The sequence below is a fragment of the Myotis yumanensis genome, unplaced genomic scaffold, assembly GCF_028538775.1.
Source record: "Myotis yumanensis isolate MYYU_CA2020_CCGP unplaced genomic scaffold, mMyoYum1.0.hap1 SCAF_4, whole genome shotgun sequence".
Lineage (NCBI taxonomy): Eukaryota > Metazoa > Chordata > Mammalia > Chiroptera > Vespertilionidae > Myotis > Myotis yumanensis.
Window position 1 is genome coordinate 77,363,586 of NW_027223755.1, and position 24,904 is coordinate 77,388,489.

At 40.1% G+C, this 24,904-nt stretch overlaps 1 protein-coding gene across 1 annotated transcript in view; it reads right to left on the reverse strand.

Moving 5' to 3' along the window:
- Positions 1-8,521: 8,521 nt before the first annotated feature.
- FBN2 (fibrillin 2) overlaps positions 8,522-24,904 on the reverse strand; it is a 244,389-nt gene continuing 228,006 nt past the window's right edge. Inside the window, exons 59-65 of the mRNA XM_070411499.1 lie at positions 23,486-23,608; positions 22,029-22,145; positions 21,067-21,195; positions 19,125-19,244; positions 13,838-14,069; positions 11,059-11,230; positions 8,522-9,231 (exon numbers count right to left, since the gene is read on the reverse strand). Of these exons, the coding sequence (XP_070267600.1) occupies positions 8,857-9,231; positions 11,059-11,230; positions 13,838-14,069; positions 19,125-19,244; positions 21,067-21,195; positions 22,029-22,145; positions 23,486-23,608 (1,268 nt within the window). The 3' untranslated portion in view covers positions 8,522-8,856. The remainder of the gene's footprint in view (positions 9,232-11,058; positions 11,231-13,837; positions 14,070-19,124; positions 19,245-21,066; positions 21,196-22,028; positions 22,146-23,485; positions 23,609-24,904) is intronic.

Sequence of the window (24,904 nt, forward strand, 5' to 3'; positions counted from 1 at the left end):
GCTGATGAAGTCAGGACCAGGGTCTCAGAAACACAACTGCTCATCCTGGCTTTCTGATCCCACAGTGATTTCCGTTTCCTCTTTTGAAGAGCGATCAGTCAGTCAGAGTCCTTGCCATGGAAATGGCTGCTATTAGGAGGACCCTGGAGGGACACTCACAGTCACTGACTTCCCTTCATCAGCCCTCGAAAAAGACTTGAAGGAAGTGAGGGAAGTGGATGTTTGTAGTTCATGGACAAGATCTATGCTATAAAACATATCTCTTTTTTTTTCTTTATTATCAACAGCAAAAGGCAACTTACAGATATATAAACTTCCAGGGACATGGTTGATATCTTTCCTCTATTTTGTTTTTGCTATAAAATAAATACAAGGACAAAGTTAGACACATAAAGTAGATAAAAACAAATTTAAAACAGACACCGGAAAGCATTTTTCTTTCTATTCTGAAAACCATTTGTGTGTAGTGTAGCCAAGGAGACAAGGGTGAAGAATTAAACTGCCACGTTGCTGGAGAAAGAGTTTGCTGACATCACTGGCATTGGAGAAGCTGACTCCTTGAGATGTGAATTGGTTTTGTTAGGCCAAATGCATTTATTCTTTCAAAAATGTCTTGTGTAATTATTTATTCTACACAGAGCCTCACATGCATGTACTCAATCAGCCCATGGGAACAGTTTAGCAGAATATTGCAGGAAAAGCAAAGGATGACAGCATGGAAAGAAACTTAATTAATTAAAGTGGTTGACATAAAACGACAGCATTTGATTTATTTCTCTCCTACTTAGCTGTGCTATTTCCACCCTTCTTTTTGGGCATAATCCTCGGAGATCATGAATGGTTCTTATTGCAGTTTTCCTTGGTCCTTCGTGAAACATAGAAAACTTGCTCCTGGGAGAGCAGACCCCACTTTTCTCCAGCATGTGCGTCAGAAACAAAGAAGCCTGGCTGTGGCTTACCTTCCTGGGCCTGAGCCCAGCGCAGCCTTGCCCAACTCCATCTTTCCCAGACTAGAGAGATGGGAGGATGCAAACAATAATGAATTCAAGTGGCAAAGACCTTGTGAACAGTGAACCAACCCATCTGGAGTAACCCCATTCTGGCTTAGTTATTCATGGCAATGGATGGCACCGGAGATGGGATTGAGGAGAACTCAGGGTCCTTCTTGACATTATTAAAGCAGATGCTGGTCTATTGCATGCCCTGTATTCTACAGATCTATGCTTAGAGATTGCAATACTTCTCATCCTCATAACAGTCTTAGGAGTAGGGTAGACATTAGACTTAAGATGCAAGCAACAATTTATTCTGACAATAAAAATAACTGACTGCAAGGATAGCTTGGAGACTTGAAAAAATGGAAGAACCAGGCTTAGAAAGAACATAGAATGGATCAGCTCCTGGGACTGAGGTTGCAGGAACAGACTGACAGTTCCATTGGGGTGCTACTTGGATGAATGCAAGAGCTGGTATCTGCTCTTGTATTATTCTGTTCAAAACTCAAATTCCAGGGAGAGAATGGAGGCAAGTAGAGATCCTTGAAGTCCTAATGTGACTGTGTGCCATGGTGACTGTGTCATTATCTAAAGCAAAGTTGGCATGTTATCACAGAAAGAACTGGGAAAGGATGCTGGAAATGTAAAAAAAAAAACAAAACAGATGGGCCACAAATCGAGAACATGACTACTATCACCCAGAAAATCAGTGCAGGCAGAATATAAACCCAATTCTTTTTGCCACAAAGGCAACTCTTTTCCCACTCTGCCATTCAGCCTCTCAGGTCTACATGTGGACAAGGATCATGAACATGGTTTGTTTTGTCATTTATTGCAACAAAGTGACTAATGTGAAAGAAGGAATGAAGATTGGAAGGTGTGGTGAGTGAGTACATATGGGTAGAAAAGGAGATTTGATTTTGGTAGCAAAAAATTCTCATGATACTTTTCTCAAATCCTATCTGGGCATCCTGACACTCCTCTCTTCTGGTTTTATGACTACATCTCCACTTTCTCTTTTTTCCAGAGGCGCTGACAGGTCTTCCTATTCTATTTCTAGATATGAGTTTCCCAGGGCTTGGTTCTAGGTCCTCTTTTCTTCATCAACTCTTACCCACACACCAATAACCCCTCATTAGTTATTGACAACAGGATAAAGTCCAAATTGCTCAGCTTGAATTTTAGGATTCCTTACACCTGAGCTCCACACTACCTAATAATTTTTTGTTCTTTTTTTGTTTGTTTGTTTTGTTAATCCTCACCTGAGGATATTTTTCCCCTTGCTTTTTAGAGAGAGTGAAAGAGAGGAAAGTGGGGGGGGGAGAGAGAAGCATCGATGTGAGAGAGACAAAGTGCTTGGTTGCCTCCTACATGCACCCTTACTGGGGACAGGGAGTAAACCTGCAACCCAGGTATGTGTCCTTGACTAGGAATCCAACCAAAGGCCCTTCGGTGCACAGTCCGATGCTCTAATCACTGAGCAACACCGACTCGGGCTTATCTTTTGTTCTTCATGGTACCATCATTCAAGTCTCAACATTTTTTCATGCGATTCTATCTTCCAGGAAGTCCTTCCTACTCTATACCTTGTTTCCAAATCTGCCTCATTGTTCAAGATCCAGCTCATTTCCCACCATCTCCAAGAGACTGTCTCCAGTAGCTCTACATTTCAATGACCTCTCCTTTTTCTAAGGCAAAGTCTGGGCCATTTGTCTGAGAATATATATTCCCTATGGTCCTTAACCATACACCATTTTATAATTTTATGTGGTTATGCTGTTCTTTGAGTTGACTGTAAGCTTTTGCAGGGAAAATCTTTTTAGTATTGGGTAATAGATACCCAACAAATAACTCATGTAGTCAGTTTGTTTCAAAAATGAGAACTGTGTAATCTTCTAAGAAGAGAAGTTATTGGGCCTCTTCTCTCATCCACCAAACCATACAAGAAACAGCATCTTCAGCACAGCTCTGGATTGGGGTCTTCTCATGTCACAAACCCAAGTTATAGTCAGCTTCTGCATGGACGGGCTTCCTCAGTCCAGGGTGCTGAGGTCAGACAGCAGGGGGAAGGAGGTAGACCAGGAGTGGAAACCCAGGCAGATTATGCAGGCCAAGGGGCTGCTTTTCTGACACATTTTCAGGAATTGGCCATTCACAGCCTCTCCTGCTATTTCATTAGTGGAACTCATACATGTAGCAGTAGTTGTCTGGAGAAGGCTATGAATATTAACTTTCCCTATGGTTTGCTCTAAAAATCATGTAAAGCATTTTCCTGTTTTCCTTTGGAAAATGTCTACACTACATCCTGACATTTCATCTGCAGCCCTAACAGAGTGACTAATGTGAGCTCTTGGTTCGTGGCTATTTCAAAAGTAAGCCAATTTAATCTAGTAGTAATATCTTTTTTAGGCTCACAGGAAAAGGGGAGAAAAAAAAGACAATTAAGCAGCACAAGCAACCAGTGTGCTTTCCTTAAACATTCTCAGTAAAACAAATGTGTATGTGTTTTTAAGTTTTGAAGGTCTGGTTTAAATAAAATGTTTAACCCTTTGAGAACCAAAGCTCTAATGTGCTTTTCGAGAGCTATAGGATTTAGGTGGGGTCTTCTCGGCGGCAGCCAGTGTCTTGGCATTCTACTGTGTACACAGATCTCTGGTCTATAGGCGGTTGGGAGCAGTTACACAGAGGGTGGGGTAGACAAAACCAAAAGCAGAGCTTGAAGCCTGCTTGGAAAACATTTTTGGATTCAATGTGAGCCAAAACCATGGGAACTGGCCCATATCCTCAGGGTTTAAAAGAGATCCAAATAGGCTTACCTTGTAGTGGAAATATGACTAGCACCACACGACAACCAGGCCACCAGGGCTTTGGTCTCACCTCGGTGGAAACCAGCAGTGTAGTTAGCTGGGTTACAGCTCTGGGACTCAGTTTCCTCACTGGGCAATCTATGTTGGTTTCTAAAGGCTTTTCTAGCTCTGACATTCAATGACACTAAATCGTCCCAAAGGGATTATCAGATGTCCGTGTTCTCCTTCAGGTTTGGTTTCCTGGGGTGGTTGGGGGGGTCTGTGGATGTGAGAGCTCTGTCTGGGTTTGTGGCATGGGCTTCCAGGGTGGCAGCCCACGACTGTAGTCAGTGACGAGCAGGGTGGAGATTGTAAAGGCTCAGGACCATACCAGGACTTCTAGAGTCCCCGGAGGTGCTGACCACACAGGAGACATGGCCTGGAAGCTATTTACCTGAATGTGATCCTACAATTCAGAGAGAAGGTCCGTTTCAGGGCCAAGCATAGGAAAGAGCTTTGTAAGAGGATGGGGGCTTATTCTCCTACTGGTGGTTATAGTGGGGGAGAAGGAAGAGTGCTTGGTGGGCTGGGCTGGCCCTATGCTGACAGTGTGGCCTGTACTATCTCACTCAGTTCTCTCAAACACACTGTAGGGAAACATCAGCCTGGAAGAGAAACCAAGGCTCAGAGAGGTCATGTAGCTTGTCCACGGGGACAGATTCAGACACAGGTCTGCCCAGTGACATCAGCATCATGGTAGCCCGAGTTGTTCCCTTTTTCTCTCCTCTTTTATTTACAACTAATTGTAGTCAAACTGAAAAAAAGTGCCATGCACATTACACCAGGACACCTGGAAAACGTCTACCCACCTGGCATCCAAAAGTGGGTGGTGATGCCCAGCCCGCGTGGTAGAGGTCTACGTATGAGCCAGGAGGTCCCAGTTCAATTGCCGGTCAGGGCACATGCCTGGGTTGCAGGCTTGATCCCCAGTTGCGGGTGTGCAGGAGGCAGCCAATTAATGATTTTCATCATTTATGCTTCAATCTCTCCCTCTCCCTTCCTCTCTCTAAAATGAAAAACAAAACACACATTAAAAAGAAAAAGTGGAGAGGCTCTCAGGCTGCAGATCCAAGGAATCAATCAGCCTGCCCCAGCCCACACAGACTTTCTCTCTTTTACTTGCAAGGTGATACTGCCCCAGAAGTTAAAATGCTGAAGTTTTAATGAGCTGTACATTGTATTTCAGGATATCCAGTGCTCTGTACATGTAAAGGATTTTAAGGAAAACTAGAGTTAGAAACACATATTCCTTATTAAGGAAGGTAACTATGGTTTTGTATTTATTTGAGAAAGTAATCATGCTGAGAAAAGAAAAGAAACCAGAAACTTCAGGCTGGCTGAGATTGCAAATACGCTGTCCCCCTTATGTTCTCTGGGGTGTTCATGAATCTCCATCTTTGCAGTCTCCAGAAGTAAAGATTCCTGAAGTTCCCCCCCCCGCTTTTTAAACATTGTACTATATTTTCACCATTCTCAATGGGTTTGTCTTTATCTTCAAACAGATTCTAATAATCCCCTCAAGGTCCCAAATATGTGTGTTAGACTCTTTCCAAAGTTTTTGGAGCATGAAAGAAAGTAGCTGTTTGAATAAATTATGTATATTCTCCTGTGGACTACTGTAAATTAGGAGTAGAATGGGCCACAAGCAACATGGAAAGACATGAATGGAATTGGTTCTTTCAAAGAGAAGGGAAATTTTCAGTCTATTCTTGAGAAATGTGAATATTTCTAAACTATTCAATTGAACCAAATGAAATTGCCATTTTGTAGGTCAAATGTGGCCAAATATTGGCAGTTCCTCATGGTTCAATTTAACAAATGAATTGACCTGTTTACCTTGAAGCATTAACAATATGAACCTAAAGAATTGTAGACTCAAGTAGACTGATGCTTTGTAAATTTTAGTTGTTTTTTCCCACTTCCCACCCCAAGCATTTATTCTGTGAACCAAGAAGGCAATGAATGCAAAACAAAACAAAATAAACCCCTAAGAATATTGAGAAGGGACAGATTATATGAATAATCCTGTTTGATATTCCTAGATAATGAAAAAAGGGCACATGTTTGTATTGAGTAAAATTCTTATATATTATCCTGAATTATTTTCAATGCTCATGTGGAAACATGACCAAGTTTCATCTACCATAAATAAGCAGCAAAATCAAATTTAAAAAAGCTCCAAACCTAACTATTAATGGAAAGCTAATCCATTTCAGCTGAAGAAGAAATTATTGCTTATCAATAAGCAATAATCCAAAACCTATTTGGTTTATATGTCAGGGCTTACATCATACTTTACTCTTGTGCAGTTTTTTGTAACCTAGCCGAGGTAATTTCTGAGGGGACAATGAATGAGGATGACAACATGATACATACACTATTATTAGCAGAGACACAAAAATTAATCATGGCTGCATCAGTGCTCACACTGTGAGAATTGCAATCACGCTACCAGAGGTGCCTAAGAAGGTTCTTCCGTGAAGGAGCATCTTGGACTAGTCATTTCCCTCTAGTTAACATTCTTCTGTGTAAATCTGCTCATGGGCTTTTATATTTTCTGTGTAAAGCACCTAACAGTGTAGATTATCAAGTGTCCTCAAAAGCAAGTTAAAGCTAAACTGGGACTGTTGCCTTCTCAGTTAGAGAAGTTTGGTTCCAGGTAATTTCATATTACAGCGCTCATGCTGTGCCAATAATAGATGCCAGATGAAACAGAATACGCATGTTAACTTTTAAAGGATGCCCCGAGGCAAATACATATTTTCCTTACTCCATGCAGCTAATTTCTGATTGGCAAAGAACAGCATTAAGATCAGTCATAATCTTTCCTTGTTTTCTTATTCCTTGGATGAAAAATTTAACCACACAAATTCTCAAACCTGATATCGAATTAACTTCCAAGATGTTTCTGTACTCATTTCAACAGTGAGTCAGAAGAGAGTTTGTGTTAAATAACGTGTCATCTCTAGCCACTTCTCCACTGAGGAAAAGTGGGTGACCCTGCAAGAAGTAGGACACTTTGGATGATTTAGGGTGAAGATGCCTTTGGGCCTGCTGTACACCTACGTACTTTTGCTTAACAACTCCAGTTCAGGAAAACCCAGAAAAAGACAGGCTCTCTGAGAGAATGTTTGACTTCCCCACAGGTGGTTTAGGGTGCTTTAACACAATGGCACTCAAAGCACATGTGAGGATGAAGTGGAGAAATTCTGAGGTCTTAGAATTTCTAGGAGGCTTGGACTCTGTTTGGAAGTGAACAGCTAACTGTGGATTGTGTCCTTCTATTTGAATGCGACTTTAAGTGGTACTCGTTGGTTGAACACTGCTGCTAACTTTGTGTCTCAGATTTGACAACCTTCCCTTGTCTTCCTATAAATGGGCCTCACTTGCCTTCTGGTACTTTCTTTCATACAGGTCTCCATAAAGCCAAGCCCCTGCCGCTCCCACAAAAACAACAGGGGTTACAGTCCCATAAAACTCTCAATCAGAAAACTACCCCAAAATAAGCTTTATTGCAAGAAAAGTGACATATTTGATACATAGACCTACAAAAACAAACAAGACCCAAAACCATTAGTTTTTTTCACAAACACTTGATTACAAATTTACACTGTTTCTTTTTTTTAGTTATTAAAACAAAAGAACCCCAAACTGGATATAACTGGTGACTAATCTTTGGTCAGCACAGGTGTGAGAGGAACAACCCAGAGCCTGCATGAGCTTTGGCCATTTCACATATGAGGTTTGGTCACTGGTCCAGGGACAGGTTCTTGGGTTGAGAAGAACATGGGAGATGTACTCTTATTATAGCACATCTGGTACAATATCTTTTTAAATGACTAAAGCAAACTAAAAATCAATTCATTGTACAAACATCTTTCATACACAATAGGCTATGATAAAATGAGGCATATGGTGTATAACTACAGTATTAATGAAAATTCTAAAAAAAATGGATTTAAAAAAACAACATATATTCCTTGGCTGTACTGCATGATTTGTTTGCACATATGGCAATCCTGAAATAGCTTGAACATAATAAATGCACCATTAATCTAAGACAGCACCAAACACTACAGAACGCCAGGTGTTCCTTTTCAAAGGAACGGCAGTTCTTCAGCTGCCTAAGTACCACAAGTACGCAGCACACCCTGGGTACGAATGAGGTGTTGTGGGGAGCACATGTGCTTCCTTGAGGTTATGAGAAGGAAATACAGTACGGTTTGGCCTGCAACGCTACTGGTCTCACAAGCAGTCAAGGTATTTTGCTACAGTGTTGTGCTTCATCTTCATTGCCTGGTGTGTCTGGTGATGTGAAATATCGTCACAATGAGCTGCTCTGGCTTTGATCTCCTTCGTAAAGGAGCGAATGACACTTCCGTCTTTTAAATTATTGATTACACTGCCCATTCAGCTCTGCGAGGCTTTCTTTAAGATAATCAGATGTGTACCAGTTGGACGACTGGCAGAAAACCAAAGGAAACATCTCTTGAATCTACTGAATTTTTAAAAAGCACCTCTAAAAGACATAGCTCAAATTTATAAATCTAAAGAAAAACAAGTGAGTTTCCCTTTTTGTTTACATAGTTTGTTCATTTCTCCATATATTACTGCATTAAAAATAAATAAACATCTATATTTTTTTAATTAGCAACTATAGCAAAATACCCAAAGTGTTACAGACTGCTAACAGGAAAAAAAAAGCTCACATTATTTTTGTGCATTTAGTGCCATATGCTGATCTCTTGAACATTTACGTTTTTGTTTTTTTTAATATATTTTAAAGTGAAGTTATATAAAAAATACAGTAACCACGGTTGCCTCTGTACTCAAATCTTTGGCCACACCAGAGTCTAAATTATCCCACCCTGTGAGGGTCAACATTCTGAAGCTGAGACAGGGAGGAAAGAAACAAAGGTTGTCTTTTTTTCCTCCTTAAAACTAGTCATTGATTCTCAAAGGCTTCTGAAGGCTGGCTGTGCAGGGATTTGAGCCTGGAACCAAGTCTGCAAGTGTTAATAGAGTTGAATCTGCAGCCTCATTCTGAGAGCCTCCCCGAGTTCCCCTAGGAGGTAGTCATCCTCATTGCTGTCTTCCAGTTTCTTAAGCTCCTTCTTCTTGTAGAGAGGGATGCTCGTGATTTCCAGTGTGTAAGTGCCAGGCACCGGCTTCCTCTTGGCTGTGTGCAAGTAGCTGAGCCCGTTCCTTTGGTGGATGCGGAAGATGCCATCGTCATTCCCTTGGGAGATGACATAGCGGATGTGGTTGTTGAGGGGCTCGATGGCGGGCATGAGTTCCAGGATGTGCTCCTTAGAGCCAAGGCCGGAGAGGTTGAGCTTCATTCTCATGGGGCTGTCCATGTCCACACTCTCCAGGCTGATCTGTTCAACCTGAAGAAAGAGCAGGAAATGATGTGGGAGGAGCAGCTGCAGCATAGCAGAGGACCCGGAGGGGGACTGGATGGTGGGGCTGCAGCCACAGCAACAACCTATTGATTCCTGCTTTCTGCACTTTAGGGAGTAGTGCTTGGGAAGGAGGTGACTTTAGCTTCATGTGGGCTGGGAGCAAAGGTCAATTCCATAGTGTGTGTCCTGTAAAGCTCTGGGCCTTACCCAGGTGACGTTACAGGGCTGAGCTTACAGACAACATTCACATTTCAAGTTTTTCTGATGAGTTTGTGGAATACCATGCTTCTTAATAATAAAGATAATTTAGAAAATAATTGCTTTTTTTTTCTTGCTGGGGTCAAAAGAAGTACAGCTGTTATCCACCAGCAGGGACTGTCCCCAGAGGAATCTGCACTCAGAAGGCTTGGCTTGGTTTGTAAGGCCCACAACGCACAAGCTGAGTGTGGGAGTGTGTTTGCTAAGAGCCCTTGGTTCAGAGGGAGGGGACTGTAGTCCTCAGGGCTCAGATTTGGATCCGCTATGGTAAAAGCCAGTGGGGCAGGGACCAGATAAATCAAGTCTCACTTGATCAGAGGGATGGGAGGTTCAAGGATGTTATCTTAGTAAAATAAATAACAAAACAAAAAACAAACAAAAAAAGACAACAACCAATGCTTTGACTGGGCACCTGTTGGCTACAGTGGCCCCGAGTGCCCATCAGTGTTCTGACAGACTCACATCCCAAGTCCCACATTGGGAAGGTTTCACGGAGAGAATTTCTGGATTTGATGAAAATCTCAATCATTATATTTACCTCAGTGAAGTACCTTAGTCTATTTAAGGTAGATGTAACGCTGGCCTATTTATTATTATAAAGTAGAATCATAGACCTTTTGGCTAGAAAAATCTCGTTTTATAGATAAAGTTTCTGAGCAAGTTGCCCAGTTCACACAGCCAGTTAGCTGTTTTTGGTGGAGGAATTTCTCAGTAACATTCACTGAAGGGTGTGGTGCTATCCCTGATCTTAGGGAAAACATCAACATTTCTAGATATTATAAGTGAGATTCACTGAACAGGTGTAATATACATGCCAGGAACCGTTCTAAGCACTTCACAGTATCAACTCAATTAATCCTCCCATCACCCTTCAGCAGTATTTTTATTCCCATTTTATAGGTGAAAAAGTTGAGACAGAGAGAGGTTAGGTAAACATGCCCCATGTAACGTGAGTAACAAGTGGAGGGCCAGGGGACATAGTCAAAATCAGGCAGCCTGTGGCCCACCCCTCAAATGTCTCTGCTAAAGGCCATTTATGACCAAGAAACACCAGCACCAGGCAATTTAGATCTTCAGTTCTTTATAAACTACAAGTTATTTGGAGATATCATCTTATGGGAGGAATACCTAACTTACAAATGTCACAGAATAGGAGACCAGACCTACTTGGCTTACCTACTGAAAATGAAAATCAGCCTACTTTACTATAAATGCATAAAACAGAACTGGGCACATTTAAAATAATTTTTGAATCCTTTCAAGTAACTATTTCTAGGTGGGCATCTTATGCCCTTTGGCATAAATAAAAAAGAAAAAACATATGACATGTGAATCTTAAAGTCTTCCCCCACCTCCCCGTCCTTGTGTTTTGAGCTAAAAATCAACTTATTTTATTTACTTGTCTCTGCCATGTTGAGTCCATTAATTTAGCCATTAAATTTCAAGCTAGTTTTAGCTTCACTGAGCCTGAAACCTACATCAAGCTTTACTGCATCATATACATGACTCTATATGGATAAAATCTGATACAAAACAATAGTGAGGTTTACTCACAGCAGAGGGTTCGGGCTCATGAACACTTCTCTTCTGCCTGCCTTCTTTCTTAGAGTAGCCGTTGATTTTGCACTCATAACAGGCTTCCGGGGACAGAGCGTTTTCCTCATCCACCTCTGTGTCCATTGGCAGGTATTGCCCTTTGTTAAATCCCATTCCTGAGACACAGTGGCTATTTGCAACAAGAAGCAAGGTGTTGTTAGATTTTATCCTTAACTTTGACTATAGCTTTCCAGTGGTAGAGCAAAGACTTTTCAGAAAAAACACCAACAAAGCAAAATCTAAGCTCATACAAATAAAAACCTAGTAGTCTCTGTAGCTCTTTTCTTTAACACTTCATACACAAGATTTTCCCTTGTTTTGAACAGCAAAATTCTGAGAATGAGTTTTAAGCTTCCCCCAATTTTTTTCTTTAATATACCTTTTAAACTTAAGCATAGTTAGTATACAAAATTATACTAGTTATATTAGTCTCAGGTGTGCAATATAGTGATTCAGCATTTGTATACCTTATAATGTGATCAACCCACTAATTTTAGTAGTAATCAGTCATCATACAAACTTATCACAATATTATTGACTATATTCCCCTTCACCCTTTTCAGCAATCACCCCCATCTCCCTCCCCTCTGGCAACCATCCTTTGGTCTCTATTTCTGTGAGCCTGTGTTTGTTGTTTAGATTTCACATATAAATTAAAACATACATTATTTTTCTTTCTCTGTCTGACTTATTTTACTTAACATAATACTCTCTAGGTCCATTCATGTTATCACAAATCACAATATTTTGTTCTGCATAATGTTCCACTTTGTATGTGTACCACATCTTTTTTTTTATCCATTCACCTATCAATGAACATCCAGGTTGTTTCCATATCTTGGCTATTGTAAATAGTGATGCAGTGAGCACAGGGGTACCTGTATCTTTTCAGATTAATGTTTTCATTTCCTTTAGTGGCATCCCCAATTTTTAATCCCAATTAGATGAAGCACTTGAGTGTAGTTAACTGGGGAAAGCAAAAGCAGAGTGTGAAGTTCCAAGAGAGTGCTAAGAGAAGTCCTGTTCACAACAAAGCTCTCTGCTGTAATGACTAAGATTTCTCAAGTCCTATTTGAGTTAGTGAAAGAGTCAATGTCTAGACCAGTGATGGCGAACCTTTTGAGCTTGGCGTGTCAGCATTTTGAAAAACCCTAACTTAACTCTGGTGCCGTGTCACATATAGAAATTTTTTGATATTTGCAACCATAGTAAAACAAAGACTTATATTTTTGATATTTATTTTATATATTTAAATGCCATTTAACAAAGAAAAATCAACCAAAAAAATGAGTGTCATAGGTTTGCCATCACTGGTCTAGACCATGCTTTTTGTTTCAAGCATTATTATGTAACAACTAGAGGCCCAGTGCATGAAATTTGTGCGGGGGGGGGGGGGTGTCCCTCAGCCCGGCCTGCATCCTCTCCAATCCGGGACCCCTCGGGGGATGTCCGACTGCCTCTCACAATCCGGGACTGCTGGCTCCTAACTGCTCGCCTGCCTACCTGATCACCCCTAACCACCTCTGCCTGCATGATCACCCCTAACTGCTCCCTTGCTGGCCTGATTGCCCTTAATCGCCTCTGCCTCACCCTGCACCCAGGACCCAGGATTCCCTCCTCTGGCTGGTCACAGGCACCCAGGACCAGGGCTTCCCTCCCTCTGGCTGGCCGCAGGCACCCAGGACCCGTGGGCGGGTGGCTTCACCTGGGTCACGGGGCGGGAGGCTTGTCCCTTTCCTGGGCTGCAGGTGCAGGCACAGCCACTGGTGCCTAGGACCACGGGGCGGGTGGCTTGTCTTTCTCCCGGGCTGCAGCCTGGCTGGTCCCCATTCCTCTCTCGCAAACTCATTTGTGCTTGGCTGGTCCCCATTCCTCTCTCCCCAGTGTTGAGTGTCTGAGCAGTTATAGCGTGATGGCGTGAGGGCATGATGGCATGACAACCATTTGCATGTTAACTCTTTATTATATAGGTTGGTGGACAGATAAGTCCTCCCCCCTCAGTGCCTGTCTCATACACTGCTCTTTCTGAGGAAGAGGACCCTGAGTGACTCCTCAGTTCCCAGCTTCCATGCTGTTGAGCACAGGCTGCCTTGATGGAAGGAGACAGGTGGCCAGCACCCCAGGCCCAGCCCACAGGGCTTGAGAGGTTGCACTTGGGATCGTGTGATGGGCTGGAGGAAACCCAGCCCTGTGGAGCCAGCCTGGCACTGAGCAGTGCCACACCAATGAGGCAGGTCTTCCATGGGCAATAATATAAAGCCTGATGAACAAAGAGAGGGACACACTCCTTCTTCAGGAACCACTAGACTGGCACCTGTCAAAATTCATAGAAAAATCTAAGAGAAGCCATTTCCACTTGTGCCTCACAACCCAGGTGTCTACAGCAACACGTAAGCTGCATTTTAAAATATCTGCCAGTCTCTGGCCTTGAGGGACCCGACTGAATGAATTCAGGCCTTTATGCGGGGCAAGAAAGTGCTATTTGTTTACAAGTTCAAGTCTTATGCACACCACACGGGAGGTAATCCTGCAACATGGATATAATCCATATGCCTTCTTAGTGCTTCGCCCTCCTATATCCTAAGTGACCAACGCTTTCGTCTCTTGGGCTTCTAATCACCATTCACTTCCTTGCAGTGCCAGGCAGCCTGAAAGCCTGAACTCAGGGAGGAAACCTGAGTTGGACCCACCCTGTTGGACCTCCCTTGCTTTTCTGTGTGCGAAAGGATGGCCTTACCCTTGTCCCACTCTGTAGTACCCAGGTGGGCAGCCACAGAGGTAACCCCCCTCCGTGTTGGAGCAGCCATAATTGCATGGGTTCTTGGAGGATGAGCACTCATTCACGTCGTGGCAGGCACTGGAGAACTGGTCAAAGGAGAACCCGGAGGGGCAGGCACACTTGTAACTCCCCAGGGTGTTGTAGCAGGAAGCAGAGCCACAGGCATTCGGATTGGAGCATTCATTCTCGTCTATGACAGAAAGTAAGAAAATATTACCTGAGGAATATTTATGACAGAAAGTAAGAAAATATTACCTGAGGTGACACGGAGGAGGGCCCGAGTCTCAAAGTACCTATGATTTCACAGTAGAAAGAACTCTACAACAGCATTTAAAAAACATTTAGTCCAATGGCTGACTTGCAAAGTATGTGAAAATAAAAAAATAAAATGCCAAAATCCAACAAATCCTCCTAAATTATAGCTGTAAAAAACCTTGTCCAACACTTTTTTTGTTGTTGCTGTTAATCTTTACCCGAGGATATTTTTCCACTGATTTTTAGAGAGAGGGAAGAGAAAGGAAGAGACAGAGAGAAACACTGATGTGAGAGAGACACATCAATTGGTTGCCTCCCGCACTGGATTGAGCCTGCAACCAAGGTATGTGCCCGTAACTGGAATTGAACCTGGGACTCTTCTGTCCGTGGGTGGATGCTCTATCCACTGAGCCAAACCAGCTAGGAAATTACCCAACACCTTTATATACTGTTTGTGCTGTTTATGAATCTGCTGGCAGCCCTTTGGGACAGGTATCTGCAGTTTGCCTACAGAATCACCCTTCTATTCTCTTAACAGCAGGATAGTTACCAGCCCACACCTCAGATGAACGGATTCTCAGGGACAGCAGATTACTCACTGTGAGGCTGTGGGAGCCAGAAATGAAGAACCATACTAATGGGGATGAACTCTTAGGGGTGCTGAAAATGCTGTGGTGTTCCTGGTGGCATACTCTTGTGAGGACATACTAAAAACCATGAACTGTACACTTTAAAAAGCCTACATCTGTATCTGTATTTGTGTCCATTCTCCCAGCAATTCCCAAAGCCTTCATTATATTGTAGATGGAGAAAACATAAAAATCTAAATACCCTAAGTGAAAATACTTGAAGTGAACATTATTTAATTGGGTCTATTGAACCAACAACCAACGTCTACCTGCGTGAGGACCCCTTAGGTGCAGACTGTGCCTTCTGAGACTGTCTGTATCCAGCCATCAGCTGACATCCACCTTCCTGGCTTCATGACTAACATTAATACGTTAAATGCCTGACAGCAGGATAATTATGTTATACCTTCAGTTGCATTTATCATTTTAAATTCAAAGAGTGTGCTTTTAAATTTGGAGACTACAACTTAGCTCTTAACTGTCTGGTTGATATATAGCCCCTGGCTGGGCTCCTTCAGAGTTTATTATAATTCAAATTTCACCCTGGCACAAGTCACATCTGTCTCGTGGGAAGTTCTTTCAAATTCTGTGACTCCAGTGGAGCACAGTGTGCCTGTTTACTTAGTATGTGATAAGTATATGTTTCAGGCCACGTGGGGAAATGAGCCTATTTGCAAGAGAGTGTGCACCTGGAACACAACAGGCAGAGGGAAGGGCAGAGCGGCATGGCTCAGGGAGGTTATGGAAGACGCAGATGGCGTCTCAGCGAAGAGGCCTCTCAGACAGGAAATTAAACTCCATTAAGTACGGCACAGAGGTTACTGAGAGGGTAGATGTTATTAGGTACATTTTTGTATCATGATTATAGTTTCAGAATTAAATCAGACCGCCAAATGTATAATTCTTAATCACTGGATATAAAATCTGCTATGATTACCTAATATGTACCAATTCTTAGCCTTCATTTCATGGGGAGGAGAGATATAAATAAATTCATAATAACTAAGCTACCTGTGACATAAATATAACTGCCATTTTATTTCTGCCACAAATGCTCCTCTGATTTTATAATTAAATCGGACGTTTATATGCACCATTTCTCTAATGGAGTATGTAAATTAGGTTATAATTTAACAAAATGAACTTTCTATGAATATAGTATTAGACATTGTGTTAAGTAGAAAATGTACCAGGAAAAACTGAATAATTGAATAAATTCCATTTTAACATACCAATGACAAGAAAAAATTTAAATATATAATATTTTTGGAAGCACCATTATATACTTCATGTTTATATGCTATAAATGTACATCATAGTATAATTTTATAGACTTACGTAATCTGACTTTTAAAACATGTTCCTGTGTGAGAAATATTTTGAGTTGACTCAAGCCTCACCAACCTATGTTCAAATTATTTTGAAAGGGCAGAGAAGCAACTGGAAGTTACTAACACTAAATAACTAAAAGCTTCATATATTAAGACATAATTTTTCTTCATATGCAAATGTTAATAATATTCACTTATTTTCAATTCTGAATAATTATAATGCTTGCAAATATTGGAGAATGTTACCTACATCTGTATAATCAATGCACCAGAATGGGATAAATGTCCTATGGTAACTGGCGGGAAACTTCTCAAATTATTCCTTTGAACTAAAAGCTTTTGTCAGTATTAACACTTACAGAGAAATGTCATTTTTCTTTCTTTCTCTTATAAAGATTTTTAGAGTGAAAGGAAGGGAGAGGGGGAGAGAGAAATATTGATGTGAGAGCAAAACATCCATCAGCTGCCTCCTGCACTCCCCCTACTGGGAATCAAGCCTGCAACTCCAGCATGTGCCCTGACCTGAATCGACCAGCAACCTCTGGGTGCACAAAACCATGTCCAATCAACTGAGCTACATCGGACAGGGCAAGAACTGCCATTTTTCTCAAATTGAAAGTAGTATTAACAGCACTGTAAGTTTTCAATTTAACAGTATTTAAATAATCTGATGCATTAACTAGCAGTTCTGTTCCTTTACCAGGAGATCCCAGATAAATCTATCTGAAAGACTTCATTCTCTATCTCCTCTCAGTCATATGAATGAAGATATTCACACACATAGTGACACATAAAAATGATTTGTGCCTTTTAATTTGCACTTTGTCATAATTCTTGTTGCTTTTATTAGTTCCTGATGGGCTGTATAATGCTATTCTTGTTACGTATTTCGGTTAAAATTCCAACTGTGTTATGTGGATTCAAGGCAAGAAAGTCGGCAGTTTTATTAGAGACCAGCTGGGTTCCTCAACCCTGCACAGAAAAGTCTAGAACCTTTCAAATAAATGTCTGTTGCCTCTTGCTCACTCAGGGACCTGCTGCTTATGGGTGCCCATTTTAGCAGAGCAAGCTCACAAAAGAATACTTATAGTTGGGGATATCTGCTTATGTGACTTTAGTTTTGAACTCATCTTTGAAAACCTTTATCCTTCTGTCCAGAGGGTCCCTCCCAATTAGAAGGCACAGGGGCATCTGGCTGGACTCCATTGTGAGATGTTCTGGGGTGAATGCCTTGCTGAGGTGCTCAATCCAGGAGACCCCACAAAGGAGGCCTGGGATATACCACACAGTCTTGATTTTAAGTCAGACCAAATTTAGTAAAAGCCTCCATAGCTATATTTGCACTAGATATTTACAGACAGAAACTTCAGGAAACTTAAAAACTTGGAAATTGAGTTCATAATCCACACATAATCCTATTTCTATTTATGACTGCCTTAAAATGAAGAATTCTATATAAGCTGACACGTGAAATATTAGAGGATCATTCTTTTGCATTTAGTTTCATAGAATTAACCAAGAAGTCCATTTTATTTGCTAAATAAAGTACTGGACATATGTTATGAACAACACAATATAATAAAATTGTTTTACACTTTTAATAGCTATGTAAAAAAATACCATTCTCTATATTTTGAACAGCGTGCATACACTTTGCCTCTTTATGAATCAAGATATCAGGGCATAAGGACTTTTGCAACATATTTTGTTTTCTTTTTTCTATAAAGAGAAAAAATAAATTACACTTCTGAGATTATTCTGGTTGATAGCCTAACTCTGTGGTCGGCAAACTGCGGCTCGTGAGCCACATGCGGCTCTTTGGCCCCTTGAGTGTGGCTCTTCCTAAGCCTTAGGAGTACCTTAATTAAGTTAATAACAATGTACCTACCTATATAGTTTAAGTTTAAAAAATTTGGCTCTCAAAAGAAATTTCAATCATTGTACTGTTGATATTTGGCTCTGTTGACTAATGAGTTTGCCGACCACTGGCCTAACTCAACATTTTGATATCCTTTAAAACTCTGTCCTTAAACTCTTGATCAGTAATAGTGTTTGAATTTCCTGCCACAAGGATGTATCCGTGGTGTGACCTGGCACGTAGCCATGGAATAGCTGTGACTTTCAGAGTTGGTTCTTCTCCTTTGAAATTTATCTTGTGGTTTTTTTTTCCTTAATTCACTAAACTGTCATTTGAAATTTCTTGTGAGAAGACCATAAAGGATAAAATCAGATTAATTGAACGAGTAGCCCGAGCACAGTAAACTATCTGAAGTCACTACAGAGAAACAGGAAGCACCCCGCCATCTCCCTGCAGTACCACTGTCCTCCTTTCTGCTCCGTTATGTTAGCATCTAATGTCACAGGGTATTGGGTGTTATGTCTATGAAGTGCATTCAAATGGAACCAAGAAGTTAGGCGGGTAAGTTAGCTGGTTACTCAGAGAACGGTGCTCTCTTTGATCAACCTCTCCTTAAAAGGAGAGTTTCCATGACGATCATCAATGCAAGAAATGGAGCACAGTGCCTACTAATTTGACTTTACAAACACTTCTGTCTGGAGTTTTTAATGGAATCTGCTGTAACTAAGTACTATTTCTACCTTAAAACAATTCAGCTCCTTCATTACATCTATGTGACTGGACAGCTCAGATGGACGATCCTCATTAAGTTGATCTGAATTCCTTTATATTTGTCTGAGGGGGACAAAAAGCCCCTGACCTCGGCAAATGAAAATGATGATTCTTAACACAATCTTCAGAAACTTAAACTTATACTTAGCAGAACATTAAAGTTTTTATAAACGCTCCAGTTGCATTACTGTTCAGGTACTTAAAACCATATTCTCATTGTGAGCATTTTCAAATATACACAAGTATAAAGACTAGAATAATGGATCAGTTCTAAGCACTGTTTTATTAAGTTCTAGGATTCAAAGGTTACATAGAAACAGCAACCTTTATTATTTGTTCCTTTTACTTAAAGATACTTTAAGGTCAGAAAAGCAGATGCTATGTAAGAAGTGAGTGCTCACCAACACACTGATTCCACTGGTAATGCTGAATATACCCTTGAGGACAACCACACCTGTAGCCTCCCAGGATGTTCTGGCAGCCGTGCTGGCACCTATGGTTTCCATCACATTCATCAACATCTGCAAAAACAAGCCCAGCAAGATCTTCATGTAAGTTTTTTCTACTATTCTTAGATACACTCCAAACACAGCCTGGGATAGCTATTATCAGGGGAACAAACAAGACACAAAGAAAGGCTGTGATTTTTCCAAGTCACAAGGTTATTAGGCAGTGGTGGTACAAAGAATGTTTCTGAGATAAGACTTCACTCTTATACTATCCACCAGACCACACCACATCAATGCTCTAAATAACATTTAATTTCATCAACTCAACCACAGCAACCACAAACGCTGTGCATTTTGGATGGATTAACTTGCAGATGGTCTGATTTATTTGGTAAGTGATATAAATATATTTGCATTACATTTCTAGTAGATTCAAAAGTGATTGACTGTAATCTTCATTTTCAGGAAGGTACCAGCACTAAAGAGATACCTAAAATGTATAATTGTTTTGCCCGCCAATGTGGCTTAGTGGTTGAGTGTAGATCTATGACCTAGGAGGTCATGGTTCAATTCCCGGTCAGGGCACATGCCTGGGTTGCAGGCTCAATCCCCAGGAGGGGCCACGCAGGAAGCAGCCAATCATGATTCTCTCTCATCATTGATATTTCTATTTCTCTCTCCCTCCCTCTCCCTTCCTCTCTGAAATCAATAAAATTTAAAGAAAGTATAATTGTTTTGCACGCAGAAATTTTTTATTACCATTCAAGATTAATTAGAGGCAAATTTTAAGTATTTAAGAATGTTATTTTTAGACACGATGTGGTATTATTACACATATGGAATAATTTCTTTGTTCATACGTGCATACTCTTTTGGAATGACAATGAGGCTTTGAAATCTACCCATAAAGAGTGAAATAAAATTGGCATGTTTGATGTGTATGTAACAAATTTATATGGATAATTAATAAATGGTATCTTATGTGGATAGTCACAAGCTGAACTCACACGTGGCAAGCAGCTGTATGTTCAGAATGCTTTCAAAGTCTCAATGACTTCAAATGTAAAATATTAAAGTAGAAAAATTTAAAACTAAATTTTTCTTGGTGGCAAATTAGATACATATATAAAAGCTCTATAATACTTATAAAGAGTATCTTAAAAACTTTGAATATATTTCTAGAATTCATAATAATTTATTTCTTTTAAAATTTTTCATTATTGTTAAAAGTATTACAGATGTCCCTCCTTTTTTCCCCCCATTAACCCCCTCCATCCCACATCCGCCCCTCCAGGCTTCACCACGCTATTTTTCGTGCCCATGTGCTATGCATATATGCATGTAAGTTCCCAAGTTAATCTCTCCATAATCTTATATTTCTAAGAATAAGAAGAGGGCGACTAAAATAAATAAAACACAAATTGCCATCTGCTAAAATCTATATAATTAGCAGCATGCTTTTGATACATTTTTCCAGTTCTCTATGACAATTGGTTCTTTCTCTTACACTTAATTTTATACATTTAGGTATCATAGAACAAAAGTCCTCCCCCTTTTTTTTCCTGGTACAGTATACTCATTCACTACTGTAAACCATATTAGGTATAGAATTCTTTTTCAGTTCAATTCTTTTTTAGATCAATAATGAAGTAAACAGTTCAGTTACTTTAGAAGCCAGTTTGTACTCACCAAATTTTGTTTCAGCACATTAAATTTTTCCTCTGCCCTCAGAATAATTATGGAAACTTATGAACAAAAATAAATTGCTGGGTCCTAAATTTTAAATATATTTTTCTTCTTTTGAGATGATCAACATTTCTCATTTAGTGGCTCGGAAGGAAAAAGAAAACAGCATGCTGTATGTGATTAAGGGTTTTTGAGCAAATAAACTCACCTTCACAGTTGAGTCCAGTGGCATCAAGGGAGAACCCTCGTTGGCATTCGCAGCTGAAGCTCCCAGGGGTGTTCTGACAGATCCCCTTTGCTCCACAAAGGGAAGGCTGAGACCCACACTCATTGTTGTCTAGCAAAGACAAATTATTACATGATTCAAATTTCACTACATAAAATAAAAAGTGAACTATGAAAGGCTAAGTTTCCCAATGTGAAAAGAGCACTTTAGGGAAATGGATGCCAGTATTCACTGTCATATAAAGGTAAAAGTAGGAAGAAAGAGTATATTTCAAGAGATGTGAAAGTGGAACATATTTTGAGTTGACCGAGGACAAGGTTTTCAATAATATGACCGAAAGAGCCTTAACATATGTGTCTTCTAACATTAAAAACCCCAACATGTTCATTAGCATGGTCCAAATTACAGTGAACCTTTGATCAGATTTTATCTGAACACATATTTAAAATGCAATATAAAGGCACTGCTTGGAAGATGCCTACTATGTGTGTGTGTGCTCAGACTACACAGTATAGGTCTTTTTTCCCTTTGAATATTATCCCCGAGAGAGAAAAAAATCTATATTATTAGCAACATTTTTATTTATTTTATTTTATTTTTAAAATATAGTTTTATTGATTTCAGAGAGGAAGGGAAGGGATAGAGAGATAGAAACATCAATGATAAGAATCATTGATTGGCTGCCTCCTGCACGCCCCCTACTGAGGAGGATAGAGCCCGCAACCCAGGCATGTGCCCTTGGCCGGAATTGAACCTGGGAACCTTTAGTCCGCAGGCTGAGGCTCTATCTACTGAGCCAAACTGGCTAGGGCAAGCAACAATTGTAGACCACTAATTATGAGGGATTGGTTCTAACTATAAGTACTGAGACATTACCATTTTAAGTACAAGTTTTATGCATCTATCAAAGTTTGTAAAATTTCCCATTTGTAGTTTTGTCTTACCAATACATGCAGTGTGGTGCTGGGTGAAACCAGGTGGACATTTACAGGTAAAACCTCCCAGAGTGTTGACACAGAGAAACTGGCAATTGTGCTGTTTGGTTTGACATTCATCAAGGTCTGAAATGAGAGAAGCCCATGCAAATCAGAGCAGTGGTATCTGGATAGGCATCCTTTGTCGTGAAGCCACACGAGATGTGTTTGATCTACTGGGAATATTCTGCCAAAGTTTTTGCTGGAATTTTTATAGGCTTCAATATGCATATGACAAGCAGTTTCTTTTCACATACCTAAGCAGCATACATATTATGGGCTACTGTGACAGACTGATGAAGGTGATACATCACACTAAGTTTTCTTAAAATAAGAAATTGAATGAAGGAATCACTGTGGTTTCCATGAATTGTTCTCAAAGTTATTATCCAAAGATTATAATTCTTGTATTGAATGTACAGTTTAGTACATGGCTGGTCACTTATTCCTATTAAGGGAGAGGGTTAAATAAAAATAAAACAGAATTTGGAAACTGATGTAGGTCGTAACGCAAACATCGAGTCAGGGTCTCAGGTTCCAAATGAAGTCACCATCATAAACACCAGAGGAAGCAAAAACACAGCATCTGTGACTCTAGTCAGACTTGGAGGTAACAGCTGGACTGGACGGACAGAAAACTCAAAATGTGATTTTGGTTAGATTGGAACTTAAGATAGAAAAATATATTTAAGTACATTTACAAAGCAATGTAAGATATAAACAAGATTAATTCATTATTTTAAAGTTTAAAAACACACACGCTTTAGTTGTACTCATTATAAATGTGCAAAATTAAACTGACTCATAATGGTTCACTAAATAGGTACAAGAGAACAGTACTGCTTGCTATTTTTTTATTTATTGGAAATAAAACCCCATTTTCTTGAACATAATTTGTATTTCAAAAATTTAATTAGACAGGAATTTCCTCAGTCTAATAATTTCATACTGATGAGATTTAATATAAAATTCAATATATGAGTATAGTATTGGAGCTATTTTAATGATCTAATTTAGTTTGATAATTACTTTTAATACTACCAAAGCAAAAAAATTTAAATTTAACAGTTCATTTTTAGACTCTGGCAGTAATAAAGATAGTTTGCAGAAATGAAATCTTAGATAAGAAACAAAAACAAAATATCATTTTAGTTATTTGTCTTAATCTCTTCCTTCACCAAAATTAATTTGTTTTCATTTTATTTGTTTTTTAATGTGTGTGGGTTGCTCTAGGAAGCAACATGGGTTTTAATTTTGCCTGCCTCCTACCACGTGTCCTTTATTAGAATTTTCTATGAGTAATAAAATGGTCACTAAGAAAATGAGATTGAAGAAGGTGCATGTGGCATAGTCCCCAATTAGCTAAATTTGAATCTGAAAGAAGAGACATAGATAAGGGTCACAAATGCCAGAAGCTCTTCCCCCACCTTTGCACGTTTTCCCATCCTCCTGCAGGACATATCCCCTCGGACACGAGCACTGGTAGCTCCCCTCGCTGTTCTTGCAGATGAAATTGCATGGTTTCGGAGACTGGGAACATTCGTCAAGATCTAAATCAAAGTGATGTGAAGATTAAATTCTTGGTAAAAGAAACAACTAGCTTCTTTCCTCCCTCCTTCTTCTTACTTCATTCATTTAGCTTTTCCTCTTCAACTTAAAATGGAAAACAGCCAGGGAGAAATGATGCACAGAACAATTTTCCCTCAAGTAATGCACTGGTTTACTCTGTAGATCAATCTATGGATCTTGGACAAATATAATATCTTGACAGTTGACCGAGTTTAAAACACCCACTCAATTCTTTAGATTAATGTACTTTGGTTTACAATTTGAGAGCCATAAACTTAAAAGCAAGGGTTTAAAAACATTTTTTGACATGTAGATGTAGCAGAATTTCTCTTAAACTCTCCAGGCTGACACTCCCTGAAGTAGCTTGCGGGGGCATGGACTGTGCTGGAAATCTTCCACTTGCCTGGCAGGTCCAGTCCTGTCCCTAGTCCAGGCTGCTCATGGCCCAGGACCCTGCTCTCTTGCTCTCTGTCTTCTGGCTGGTCCTTGTCTCCTCAACTCTTTCCCTGCAAGGTGGGCTCAGGCTGACTGAGTCATGGGATCAGAGGTCATAGCTCCTCTCAAGGCAGCCTTCTGTGCATAACTTTCTCCTTCCAGATCCCAGCAACCTCTCCCTCCCTCCTTTTGGTCCAGGAGTAGTATGGCCCTAGTACACAGCACTCTCCCCGTGGTTCTATAGACACTGTCCACACCACTATAGACGGTTCCTTTGTTAAGCCCTCCTTAAACTGTCCTCATTCAACTATGCCACCTTTTTTTCTGCTAGGACTCCGATCGATAGCAAACAATTTACATTTCCTCCATAAAACATATTGATTGATACCCACAGAATGCTGAAAGCTCATGGTTAAGAGCCTATTCTCCATTACTTTCATGCCCAACCAAGTGAGACAAATGCTTACTATGAGTCTGTTTTTTCTTAACTTTCTCATGCCAGGTGTGCTTTATTAATGAAATAGGCAATTTAGAGACTATCATGTTAAGTTGATGAATCATAAAGGAGAAAATATTTTTTTTCTTCAATGAAAACAAAGTTGAATATTTTGGGAAGACTCAATAAAGGCAAATCACCTTTGTCCCCAAACTGTGATAGAATCACGTGGGTGAGACAATAAAAAAATTAAATTAGAAAAAGAGATTGTAAAAATGTAGAAGGTTTCTGTACTGAAACTGTTTTGCTACTGGACATTTATATTATGCAAAAACCAGCAATGAGAAACAAGCACAAAGCATTCCCTCTTTATATACAAACACACACATCCACAACCAAAATCCCT